Source organism: Heptranchias perlo, chromosome 11, assembly GCF_035084215.1.
Source record: "Heptranchias perlo isolate sHepPer1 chromosome 11, sHepPer1.hap1, whole genome shotgun sequence".
Taxonomy (NCBI): Eukaryota; Metazoa; Chordata; class Chondrichthyes; order Hexanchiformes; family Hexanchidae; genus Heptranchias; species Heptranchias perlo.
The window spans coordinates 6,987,605-7,001,141 of NC_090335.1; the positions used below are offsets into that span (position 1 = coordinate 6,987,605).

Below are 13,537 nucleotides of genomic sequence, written 5' to 3' on the forward strand. Positions count from 1 at the left end.
GAAATAAGTTCCGTGGGGCAAGAGCAGGCTGAAACGATGGGTCTACCAGGGCAATCCTGTTTGTGGATCTTGGGAAAGAGACAGAAAGGGGTTGTGCGGGGTTGGGGGACAATGAGGTTAAAGGCCATGGGGGGAAGATCTCGAGAGGAGATGAGGTCAGTGATGGGGTCTGGGAAACTATGGCTTGATGTTCGGCGGTGGGTCATGGTCCAGGGGGAAGTGTTGGTGAGTTGGTGTTCAACCTCCGCAGGGTAGAGCTCTGTAATCTGAGCAAGCTCAAACAGCTGGTGTAGGAATTAACTGTATTCCTGCAGGCAATAGAACCTTAGATGAAAATTGTATCACATGACTTTAGGAGTGTATAAATTTAAAATAGTTAAGCGAGGTTACCATAGATACAGAAGTAAAATGGAGAAAGTGCTGAACAGAGAAACTTTGAAGAGATAAGGGATAAGGGATGAGGCAAACTGTCTGAACTACAGAACCAGACCAAAACAGTTTCTATCATTTTCCAAAGAGTATAGCACCTGGTGCTGTGGTAATGTCATATCCTGTGAAAGAAGTGAGTGTGCTGGGGGAGAAGTATAAAGGTTGGTGTACTCTGGTGGCCTGGTGGGTGCAGCTTAGACTTAAGACACTAGAGCTCAACCTCAGGGCATCTGAGGTTCCAGCCAGCGAGCTGACCTGCCCTAAGTTACAATGGACGCGTGGGACTTGCATGTTTACTATGACTGATATATCAATATATGATAAGGCAGAAGCTAATTCTTGTATTTCCTAATGAAGTATTAAAGTTGGTGACACTGGACTCTTGGGACTAGTAATTAATAACATTAGTCAAGTGGCTAAAATCTGACAAAAATGGAGAGTGAAGAGAGGACTCTAAAAATGACTTGTTTAGTGTTCCGTACCTGTCAGGGGAAGGATCAGCCTTCATAGACAGAAGATTAATCATAAGTAAATATTGCTGGTATCGACTACCGTCGAAAGTGGATAAGATTAGGGATCAAATCGATAAGTATTTAGGTCCACGAGGAACCGGTCCTGAAAGTAGAGGAACTACTGGGATCAAGAAACCCGGCCGACAACATCACTGAGCATCTGGTAGGCTTGCTCTGTGACACAAAGCCCACTATGGCTAGCAGTCTATTCTTGGCGCTGCAGAGGCCAGGCCTTGGTAAAGACCACCTGCCAATAGGAAGTAGAGAACTTAAACCTCAGTGTAGAAAGCAATAGCAAAGGGTTAAACAGCTGCAGGAAATGAAATACCAGAGCTTGGGGAATGTTTAAAAGTCTCTGTAGGAAGGGGCCCTCTCGAAAGTGAGAATGAGATATTGAAGAATTAGGTAACAGAGTTGTAGGCAGGGAATGAGGAATTGAAATGTACATTCAGTCAGACTGTCCGATGGCTGAAGGATTCTCAACTATTGAAGAATCAAATGTCAGAACAGAGGGCACAAAATCTAAGTTATGGAAAGGCCCTAAAATGATCAGTGAGAGAAGGAATGTGAGGAGCTGAAACATTGTCTAGAGGAATCGGGAATGGAAGTGACAGAGCTCAGGGTTTAGCCAAACCCTGAGCACGTGACAGGCTACGGGACCGACAGGCTACGGGACCGACAGGCTACGGGACCGACAGGCTACGGGACCGACAGGCTACGGGACCGACAGGCTACGGGACCGACAGGCTACGGGACCGACAGGCTACGGGACCGACAGGGAGGGAGAAAGTCATTGTGGTTCTGGAAAGTGAACCAAGAAAGGGAATGGGTCTCTGGACTGGTTCCCCAGCATTCCCGTCCACCCCTGTACCCGTTGTCGCCTCCCAAATCCACGCCCATCTTTGCCGCAACTTAATGTTTGAACCTCTCCAACCAGCTTTTCGCCCCTGCCACAGTACCGAAATGGTGCTAATTAAAGTCACAAATGACATCCTCTGTGACTGTGACCCTCCTCATCCTTCTCGACCCGTCTGCAGCCTTTGACATTAACCACACCATCCTTCTCCAATGCATCTCCTCCGTTGTCCAGCTGAGTGGGACTACCCTCACCTGGTTCCACTCTTACCTATCCTGTCATAGCCAGGCATCCCCCTGCAATGGCTTTTCTTCCCGCTCCAGCATTGTTATCTCTAGGGATCTATCCTCCAGGGATCTATCCTTGGCCTCCTCCTATTTCTCATCTACATGCTGCACCTCAGCGACATCACCCTCAACATCTCAGGTTCCACATGTACGCTGCCGACACCCAGCTCTACCTCATCACCATCTCTTTCGGCCTCTCCACTGCTTCTGTACTATCAAACTGCTTGTCTGACATGAAGTATTGGATGAGCCAAAATTTCCTCTAACTAAACATTGGGAAGACCTCAGTCCTCGCCACAAACTCCTTTCGCCAGCAACCTATTCCATCATCCTCTCTAGCCATTGTCTCAGGCTGAACCACACTGTTCCTCGTCGTTCTATCTGACCCTGAGCTGAGCTTCCAACTCCATGTCCTCTTCATCACCACTCGCCTACTTCCAATATCACCCGTCTCCGTCTCTGAGGTTCCTGCCTCAGCCCATCTGCTGCTGAAACTTTCATTCATGCTTTTATCTACAAACTCGACTATTCCAATGCTTTCCTGACTAGCCTCCCATCTTCCACCCTCCATAAACTTAAGCTCATCCAAAACTCCTAACTCGTACCAAGTTCCGTTTACCCATCACCCCTGTGCTTGCTGACATACATCCCAGACCACCAATGCGTTGATTTTAAAATTCTCATCCTCGTGTTCAAATCCCTCCATGGCCTTGCCCCTCCCTATCTCTAACTCCTCCAGCCCTACAACCCTCCTAGAACTCTGCGTTTCTCCAGCTCTGGCCTCTTGTGCACCCCCACTTCCTTCGCCCCACCATTGACAGCCATGCCTTCAACCATCTGTTGAATGGTTCTGGAATTCCTTCCCCAAACCTCTCCCCCCTCTCTCTCCGCCTTTAAGACGCTCCTTAAAACCTACCTCTTTGACCAAATGTTTGGTCACCTGTCCTAGTAATTCCATATGTGGCTCAGAGTCAATTTGTGTCTGATTACGCTCCTGTGAAGCGCCTTGGGACGTTTTACTAAGTTAAAGGTGCTAAATAAATGCAAGTTGTTGTTGCTGTTGAACCAGCCATCCAGGTACTTACTGCTGCTGGTATAGTGCTACGGCACCTGGAACAATAGAGTTTCATTTCAAAAGGCATTTTAAACTTGAAAATGTTTTGTTTCCATAGGACAGCTAAAGGCAGGCCAAGTTAAATGTATTATGAGCACATCATTGTCGTAAAACAAATATGCTCTGAAAGAAAACCACTGCAAATAAATTAGAAAAGTTAAACAGGAAGAATGATTTCCTGTATAGATTTTGATATCTAACTGTACCAAGCCCAAGGTAATCACCTATCGTTGGAAGTTTATCATCATAATGAAAACCACTTTTATTCTTCCATTACAGTGACTTGTATTTATATAGTGCCTTTAATGTATAAAGCATACCAAGGCATTTTACAGATAAGGGAGCAAAAATAAATAGATAAAAATAAATAAGAAGGATGGATGCTAAACCACAGGAAGGAGAGCTTAGAAGTGGCTCACCAAAACCTTACTTGAAAACATGGAATTTGGGAAGATTCTTAAAGACGGAGAAGGAAGTTGAGAGGCAAAGGGTTTTACAGAGGAAGCTCCAAAGAGTGGCACCAAAGTAGCTGAAGGCTTTGCCACCAATGGTGTGGTGATAATGTGGGGAATGCACATAAGTTCAGAGTTGGAAGGCTGAAGGGTGTGGGAGAGAATATGAGGCTGGAAGAGTTGTGAAGATAGGGTGATAGGAAGTTGTAGAGGGAGCCAAGCAGTTTACCAAACTATAAACTCCACTTACTGGATATCCAGAGTCTCAAGAAACATTTCATGTATAATTTTTCTTTCATCTTCATTTGGCGCCATTTTCAGTAACGAGGTCTCCTTTAGCTTAGCTCGTTTTGTTTTGTTCACTACAATTTTAACATAAAAAATTTGATTTTGGTCAGATGTAAATTTACTGCCTACTTTAAAGGCGAGAACAGAAAAATAACCTTTCTCCGTTAAACAAGCAGAAGATAAGTCTTCTCCAGATAATGCAAGTGAGGCAGAAAATGTCTACATTGTGATGAGAGAGTAGGAGCTGGGGGAGGGAGTAACTTAATGTGGAAATGGGAAGAGTTTGCCCGAGGGAGCAATGAACATCAGAAAATACCCCGGATTATTTATAAGCAACGTCGCAAGAGATGTACAAGTTTATTTCTGCCAAGCTTGGACCAAGTCCAAACCGGACAGGAGGTGAAATGGATCCACAAAATGTGTTAAACAATAAATAAAGGATTGGCTTAAACAATTTAAAAAAAGATTCAACTTCAAACTATATTTCATGATGTGTACTTCACAATATTACTATATTTCATGTGTTGTATTTCACAATATTACTATATTTCATGACGTGTTGCGCTTCACAATATTACTATATTTCATGACGTGTTGTGCTTCACAATATTACTATATTTCATGATGTGTACTTCACAATATTACTATATTTCATGACGTGCTGTACTTCACAATATTACTATATTTCATGATGTGTTGTACTTCACAATATTACTATATTTCAAGTACAACACATCATGAAATATAGTAATATTGTGAAGTACACATCATGAAATATCGTAATATTGTGAAGTACAACACGTCATGAAATATAGTAATATTGTGAAGTACACATCATGAAATATCGTAATATTGTGAAGTACAGCACGTCATGAAATATAGTAATATTGTGATGATGTGTTGTACTTCACAATATTACTATATTTCATGATGTGTTGTACTTCACAATATTACTATATTTCATGATGTGTACTTCACAATATTACTATATTTCATGATGTGTTGTACTTCACAATATTACTATATTTCATGGTGTTGTACTTCACAATATTACTATATTTCATGATGTGTTGTACTTCACAATATTACTATATTTCATGATGTGTTGTACTTCACAATATTACTGTATTTCATGACGTGCTGTACTTCACAATATTACTATATTTCATGATGTGTTGTACTTCACAATATTACTATATTTAATGATGTGTTGTACTTCACAATATTACTATATTTCATGATGTGTTGTACTTCACAATATTACTATATTTCATGAAGTGTTCTACTTCAATACAATGCCATACTGAGGCCATGATGCACTCTTTTGAGTGAGATGTCAAACTGAGGCCCTGTTTGGTATTCAGGTGAATGTAAAAGATTTCACAGCACTATTCGAAGAAAAGTGTCCAGTATTTATCCCTCAATCAAACCATTAAAAAAAAATTAACTGGTCATTTATCTCATTGCTGTCTGTTGGACCTTGCTGTGGGCAAATTGACTACAAAACAACCGCGATTATACCTCAAAATAATGCATTGGCTGTGAAATGGTTTGGGCATCCTAAGGACATGAAAAATGCTGTATAAATGCAAGTTCTTTCATTCACTGGGGTAGTTTAGGCAGTGAAGGCTTATCACGACTTACAGTGTCCCTGTTTAAAGAGATTCTCTTCCTCTGGACCTTCAGGTTTCAATGGATTGACAAAAGCTGCACTATAAAAGAGAAAAAAACCACAATTAACAATGCCTTTCAGCTATTAACTGAGCTTTTTATGCCTGTACCTTGCCACTGGCTCTCACAATTGAATGTTCAAATCTTCCTGTCAGATTAGATTTAACCAATCATGTTTTCCTACCTACCTAACAGACATATCTGTTAAACATTAAATTATATTATTTACCTTTAGTATGATCTTTCCCATTCTTTGGATATATATCACCTGGATATAGGTAGGTGAAGTTTTCTCCTTTACCACATCCACAACAACTAGATTCTCCCCCCACCAATAAAAAGATGTTAAATAAGGAAAGGAATGTTCCTCCTGTTGATAATTTTAGCAAAATATTGAGTACAAAGATTGCCCATTTTGTAATCACACCACCTTTTGGTGTCAGCTAAGTGGGTTGCACTCTAGTGCTTTGGGATGTCTGGTCATGAAAGGTCCTATATAAATGCAATTTATTTCTTTTGGCTAAGATTAACAGGAGGAATTTCACCCTCTAGGGGCCATTGTAGAGTTGTTAACGTGTACTGTCACTAACAGCAGAGCCAATTCTGGTAACAGCAGTGGAATCTAAATGAGAGTGTATTACCATCTCTACAAAGCCAAGAATCACTTCAGGTGGAATTTGGTAACAATGGCACTGGGAGCTACCATTTCCCCTGGCCGTGAACAAGCTGAGTGTTCCAGTACCCATACAGGTCAGTGATGTGGATTTTACACCACGGGCCACTATAGGTGGGCTACATGAGGGCCCAGAGTGGGTGAACCAAATAACGAGCTGAGAACTAGCAAGATAGAAAGACAGAATTTAGCTAGATAAATTACTGAAATAGGAGACTACATACATGGAAAGTGAGCTTCATAGGGATCAGTAAGATGAAGGATAAGCTAATGAAAGGAGTGGATTGAATAGTGGCGTTACATGCAGGTACAAAGAATATCATGGACAGAGGGTCAAGGCAACTAAAAAAACCAAAGGCTTAGTCAGCAGGTTTCAAAGCAAAGGCCGTTGAAGAAGGTTACAGTGCTACTTGGAGGCATGGGAAGAATGAGCAGCATAATGGATTCCTGGGCAGACCTCACCTCCTCTCTATGAATGAGTGGTCAACAAACTTGTGAATGCGGATAGCAATTGAGATTACAGATAACTGAGGAATTTTCAGGTATGAGAAGCTTGTACAGGATGGTAGGTCTGCATATAACTAGATAGGGAGCTAAGCTTTGGGAGAGTAACTGGGATTCATTTGAACTAGACTTGGGAGGGAATTTTAAAAATCCTCTACCCAGAGCTCATCCATTGATCCTCTTGAGTTCCTCACCTCCTCTCTATGGATCTCACTGAATAGTTCTTACTAAATCTATCATCCATAATCTGCAGTAAGGGGCAGATTTCTCACCCTGGGCAGGGGGTCAGCATACGTTTGGAGGAGAGGACCTCTGCCTGATCCAATGGCCCACCTCTGACCCTGGCTGAAGTACTTAGCTGGGCTCCCAGCACAGGATAACCTCCTCTGTTGGGGACTCTCTATCAGTGGTGGGGGTTGGGGGGAGGAGGAGGAGGAGGAGGAGGAGGAGAGGAAAATTGCTGGGCAGACCTCAGGCCTCAACTGCAGTTACCAGACCAGCTGCATCCACAGCAGATAGAGGAGCCTCTATTTTTTTGTCTAAAAATATAAAAGTTGCGAGGCTGAGGTAGAATAACTGACCCCCCCACCCCGCCCCACAACGATCATTAACACTCCTTCAGAGACTTTAAAATTCCTATCAGTCACCATCCTATGTCCTAGCAGTACTGAGCAACAGGAATGCACAATGGTCTTTGCATCCACCAATGTTAAGGCACAAATAATGCAAACCATGTTGCTTAATTTAGCATTACTTGCATCTAATTACAATAAGCACACCCATTCCCACCCATATCTGGGTGAAAATATTACACGCCTGATGTCATTACTAGCTGGAAATCATGGAAGTGGAAACAGAAAAGCTCCCTGCTTAATATTCCTCTCCTGCCCAAAGTCGGGTGGAACGAGGAATGAAAATCAGCCCCTGTCTATGACTCCATTCCATAAGTAAAACCAAACTCAACTACACTGAAAGCTGTATCTAATAGGGGGACTTTCTCTTGCAGACATGACCGATCCATGATGCAATGTAAATAATCACAAGGGGCAAGTGGTAGAGCTTTCTACCAGACAGACAAACCCACATTTTGCTTTTGCTCCATCATTCTCAACAGCGGGCTCAGACGCACATCCAACATTCAAAGTTTAGAACATGCGTTTCTCAACACCCTACTGTTAGTGAACCCCGTCACTCAATTCACATCTTCTCCCAAATAAACGTTAGGATACAAAGGATTGTATATTTGGTGTTACTTTCATAAATATATAAGACCTTTAACCTGTGAACGATGACATGTTTTACATGAGTGAAAGAAAGCTTTTCACAGATACTGGTGAAATATTTTTTGGATAAGCAGCAAAATCCTAAATTTATATTTAAGTCCAACATTCTATACATTACTTTAAACCGTGAATTTTGAGTTATTCATGATTTTCAAATGCATAAAGAAAAGGAATTGCTCTTGCACATGGTGACACTACAAAGCATGCCCACAAATTAAATGAAATAAACTTGCTCCAAATTTAGATTCAGATAACAATTCCAACATCGGTTACCTTTTGTTTCCAGGATCGCGTGCTACCATCACAAAAGTAGCATCTAGGACAGGATTGTAGGAGCCATCATGATACTTGAAAGACAAAATCAAAGTTAAATTAAATACCATCTCATTCTACTCAACCAATTTAATTCATGGCAAGGTTTCTTTCATTTTCTGACACACAGGAATTGCGAGGCTAAATCAATATCCCTACTGTCAATCACGCTGAAGCTGTGCAAACCACAGTGAAGAAGAAGCTTTTGCATCATTTTTCAGCCACCATCATCTTGTTGGACGGTTGCCCATTTGTCTTCAGTGAAAAATCAGTCAATGTGTGATGTCTCAGAACAATTGTCTCAATGCATAATCACTCACACCAGCAACCATTGACCCCTGCATCTCTAATGTAGTGGGGTGTGGCATTCCAGTTTGGTTGAGTTGGTCTCTCATCACTTATCTGGTGAGCTGATAAACGGATCACATTTGTTTGAGGAAATTAAGGGACAGAGTATCCTCTTTAGCTCTTGGGGTGGGAAACGTATAGGACAGAGCCTCTACCTGCCCTACAAGGCCATCGACGTAGGGGGCGGCGACTCCCTAAGTCGGGAGTTCTTTGTGTCCCGACCTTGTGGATTTTCTCGGTCATTCTGTTCACTTTTGTGAATTGTGTCTTTGAAGTGGCCTGACCAGAGGGTGCAGCCAATGGGAGCTAATATGCAGATGTTTCATGAAATTCTCTCTGATGGTTGTTGGGAGCACAAAGATTTGAAATTGCCCTTGATTATCCGAGTGCAACTCAGATTTCCCACTGGGTAATGAATTGGCCCAACCAACGCTAGTTCAGCAAGTAATGGCTATTTCTGCATTTGATGTTTTATAAACAATGGATGGTATGCCAGGCAGTAAAAGTATCTGGGAGATGATCCCAAGGGCAGAAGTTGGAGTTTACTTGCTCATATTCCATGTAGTTTTTGGATGGATGAGGAAAATAAAGGTTTCAATGCAACATCGATTGTGCTCCTGGTGGAATTTTTTTTTATTATTCGTTCATGGGATGTGGGCGTCGCTGGCGAGGCCGGCATTTATTGCCCATCCCTAATTACCCTTGAGAAGGTGGTGGTGAGCCGCCTTCTTGAACTGCTGCAGTCCGTGTGGTGAAGGTTCTCCCGCAGTGCTGTTAGGAAGGGAGTTCCAGGATTTTGACCCAGCGACGACGAAGGAACGGCGATATATTTCCAAGTCGGGATGGTGTGTGACTTGGAGGGGAACGTGCAGGTGATGGTGTTCCCATGTGCCTGCTGCTCTTGTCTTTCTAGGTGGTAGAGGTCGCGGGTTTGGGAGGTGCTGTCGAAGAAGCCTTGGCGAGTTGCTGCAGTGCATCCTGTGGATGATACACACTGCAGCCACGGTGCGCCGGTGGTGAAGGGAGTGACTGTTTAGGGTGGTGGATGGGGTGCCAATCAAGTGGGCTGTTTTGTCCTGGATGGTGTCGAGCTTCTCGAGTGTTGTTGGAGCTGCACTCATCCAGGCAATTGGAGAGTATTCCATCACACTCCTGACTTGTGCCCTGTAGATGGTGGAAAGGCTTTGGGGAGTCAGGAGGTGAGTCACTTGCCGCAGAATACCCAGCATCTGACCTGCTCTTGTAGCCAACAGTATTTATATGGCTGGTCCAGTTAAGTTTCTGGTCAATGGTGACCCCCAGGATGTTGATGGTGGGGGATTCGGCGATGGTAATGCCGTTGAAGGTCAAGGGGAGGTGGTTAGACTCTCTCTTGTTGGAGATGGTCATTGCCTGGCACTTGTCTAGCGCGAATGCTACTTGCCACTTATCAGCCCAAGCCTGGATGTTGTCCAGGTCTTGCTGCATGCAGGCTCGGACTGCTTCATTATCTGAGGGGTTGCGAATGGAACTGAACACTGTGCAATCATGAGCGAACATCCCCATTTCTGACCTTATGATGGAGGGAAGGTCATTGATGAAGCAGCTGAAGATGGTTGGGCATAGGACACTGCCTTGAGGAACTCCTGCAGCAATATCCTGGGGCTGAGATGATTGGCCACCAACAACCACTACCATCTTCCTTTGTGCTAGGTATGACTCCAGCCACTGGAGAGTTTTCCTCATGATTCTCATTGATTTCAATTTTACTAGGGCTCCTTGCTGCCTTGATGTCAAGGGCAGTCACTTTCACCTCACCTCTGGAATTCAGCTCTTTTTTCCATGTTTGGACCAAGGCTGTAATGATGTGTGGAGCCGAGTGGTCCTGGCGGAACCCAAACTGAGCATCGGTGAGCAGGTTATTGGTGAGTAAGTGCCGCTTGATAGAACTGTCGACGACACCTTCCATCACTTTGCTGATGATTGAGAGTAGACTGATGGGGCGGTAATTGGCCGGATTGGATTTATCCTGCTTTTTGTGGACAGGACATACCTGGAGGTATAGTGATGTACAATCAGGAGGGAGTGGCCCTGGGAGCCCTCAACATTGACTCTGGACCCCATGAAATTTCATGGCAATTTTCCACATTGTTGGGTAGATGCCAGTGTTGTAGCTGTACTGGAACAGCTTGGCTAGAGGGGCAGCTAGTTCTGGAGCACAAGTCTTCAGCATTACAGCCGGGATGTTGTCAGGGCCCATAGCCTTTGCTGTATCCAGTGCATTCAACCGTTTCTTGATAACAAGTGGAGTGAATCGAATTGGCTGAAGACTGGCTTCTGTGATGGTGGGGATATCGGGAGGAGGCCAAGATGGATCATCCACTCGGCACTTCTGGCTGAAGATGGTTGCAAACGCTTCAGCCTTGTCTTTTGCACTCACGTGTTGGACTCCGCCATCGTTGAGGATGGGGATGTTTACAGAGCCTCCTCCTCCCGTTAGTTGTTTAATTGTCCACCATCATTCACGACTGGATGTGGCAGGACTGCAGAGCTTTGATCTGATCCGTTGGTTGTGGAATTGCTTAGCTCTGTCGATAGCATGTTGCTTCCACTGTTTAGCATGCATGTAGTCCTGAGTTGTAGCTTCACCAGGTTGGCACCTAATTTTTAGGTATGCCTGGTGCTGCTCTTGGCCTGCTCTCCTACACTCCTCATTGAACCAGGGTTGATCCCCTGGCTTGTTGGTAATGGTAGAGTGAGGAATATGCTGGGCCATGAGGTTACAGATTGCGCTGGAATACAATTCTGCTGCTGCTGATGGCCCACAGCGCCTCGTGGATGCCCAGTTTTAAGCTGCTAGATCTGTTCTGAATCTAACCCATTTAGCACGGTGGTAGTGCCACACAACACGTTGGATGGTGTCCTCAGTGCGAAGACGGGACTTCGTCTCCACGAGGACTGTGTGGTGGTCGCTCCTACCAATACTGTCATGGACAGATGCATTTGCGACAGGTAGATTGGTGAGGACGAGGTCAAATAAGTTTTTCCCTCATGTTGGTTCGCTCACCACCTGCCGCAGGCCCAGTCTAGCAGCTACGTCCTTTAGGACTCGGCCGGCTCGGTCAGTATTGGTGCTACCGAGCCACTCTTGGTGATGGACATTGAAGTCCCGCACCCAGAGTACATTCTGTGCCCTTGCTACCCTCAGTGCTTCCTCCAAGTGGTGTTCAACATGGAGGAGGATTGATTCATCAGCTGAGGGAGGGTGGTAGGTGGTAATCAGCAGGAGGTTTCCTTCCCCATGTTTGACCTGATGCCATGAAATTTCATGGGGTCCAGAGTCAATGTTGAGGACTCCCAGGGCCATTCCCTCCAGACTGTATGTCACTGTACCGCCACCTCTGGTGGGTCTGTCCTGCTGGTGGGACAGGACATACCCAGGGATGGTGATGGAAGAGTCTGGGACATTGGTATGATTCTGTGAGTATGGCTGTGTCAGGCTGTTTGCTTGACTAGTCTGTGGGACAGCTCTCCCAATTTTGGCACAAGTCCCCAGACGTTAGTGAGGAGGACTTTGCAGGGTCGACTGGGCTTGGTTTGCCTTTGTCATGTCCGGTACCTAGTGGTCTGATGCCGGGTGGTCCGTCCGGTTTTATTCTTATTGTGACTTTTTTTTAAGCGAGATTTTCCAACTGAGTGGCTTGCTAGGCCATTTCAGAGGGCAATTAAGAATCAACCACATTGCTGTGGGTCTGGAGTCACATATCGGCCAGACCAGGTAAGGACGGCAGGTTTCCTTCCCTAAAGGACATTAGTGAACCAGATGGGTTTTTACGACAATCCGGTAGTTTCATGGCCACCATTACTGATACTCGTATTTTAATTCCAGATTTTATTTAATTAATTGAATTTAATTAATTGAATTTAAATTCCCCAGCTGACGTGGCGGGATTTGAACTCATGACTCCGGATTACTCGTCCAGGTCTCCGGATTACTCGTCCAGGTCTCCGGATTACTCGTCCAGGTCTCCGGATTACTCGTCCAGGTCTCCGGATTACTCGTCCAGTAATATAACCACTATGCTACCGTACCCTGGAATCCTGGTGTAAGTGCAAGCAATCCTGGTACTGCTTTGTTCCTGATGTAGAAAACATGGCAGCCTGCTTCCATCTCTGTTGTTCAAGATGGACTTTAGTATGGAGTAGGTCATTCTTCTAAAATGCACTGGTCAACATGGCTTTGACCAGACTGAATTCAAGAGGTTTCTCTACAGCCTGTCAAAACAAGACTAATGTAATCCATCACTTTGTAGAAAACTGAATTAGACAGCGGTGACGAACGGGGTTGAGGTTTCTTGCCAATTCAGATGCCAATTTATGTGATTGCCAAGCCAAGGAGTTGAATATTTGTGATTGAAGAGTGCCAGATACCCTTGTGGATAATAAGATATTTGTTGGCTGAGTCTCCTCAACCCTGAAAGTGCTTTTATCATTTGCCTGCATGCAAATATAGATAATATCGGGCATAGGACAGTGATTGTATACTTTTTGCCCCTTGGATGGGGATTTAACAACCTTGGAACATCATTGTGCTCCCAACAACCATCAGAAAGAATTTCATGAGTCATCTGTGTATTAGCTCCCATTGGTTGCACCCTCTGGTCAGGCCACTTCAAATACACAATTCACAGAAGTGAACAGAATGACCAAGAAAATCCACAAGGCCGGGACACAAAGAACTCCCGACTTAGGGAGTCGCTGCCCCCTACGTCGATGGCCTTGTAGGGCAGGCAGAGGCTCTGTCCCACAGGTGAGGAAACAGAAAACCT

At 44.4% G+C, this 13,537-nt stretch overlaps 1 protein-coding gene across 4 annotated transcripts in view; it reads right to left on the bottom strand.

Annotated features, from left to right (window-relative positions):
• The window catches only part of LOC137327077 (acyl-coenzyme A thioesterase 9, mitochondrial-like), a 75,600-nt gene that overhangs the window by 31,061 nt on the left and 31,002 nt on the right, over positions 1-13,537 (bottom strand). For all 4 annotated transcript variants that reach the window (XM_067992493.1, XM_067992494.1, XM_067992491.1 and 1 more), the window contains 3 exons: positions 8,343-8,416; positions 5,583-5,650; positions 3,901-4,012 (listed from right to left, as the gene is read on the bottom strand). In XM_067992493.1, coding sequence (XP_067848594.1) covers positions 3,901-4,012; positions 5,583-5,650; positions 8,343-8,416 — 254 coding nt within the window. The remainder of the gene's footprint in view (positions 1-3,900; positions 4,013-5,582; positions 5,651-8,342; positions 8,417-13,537) is intronic.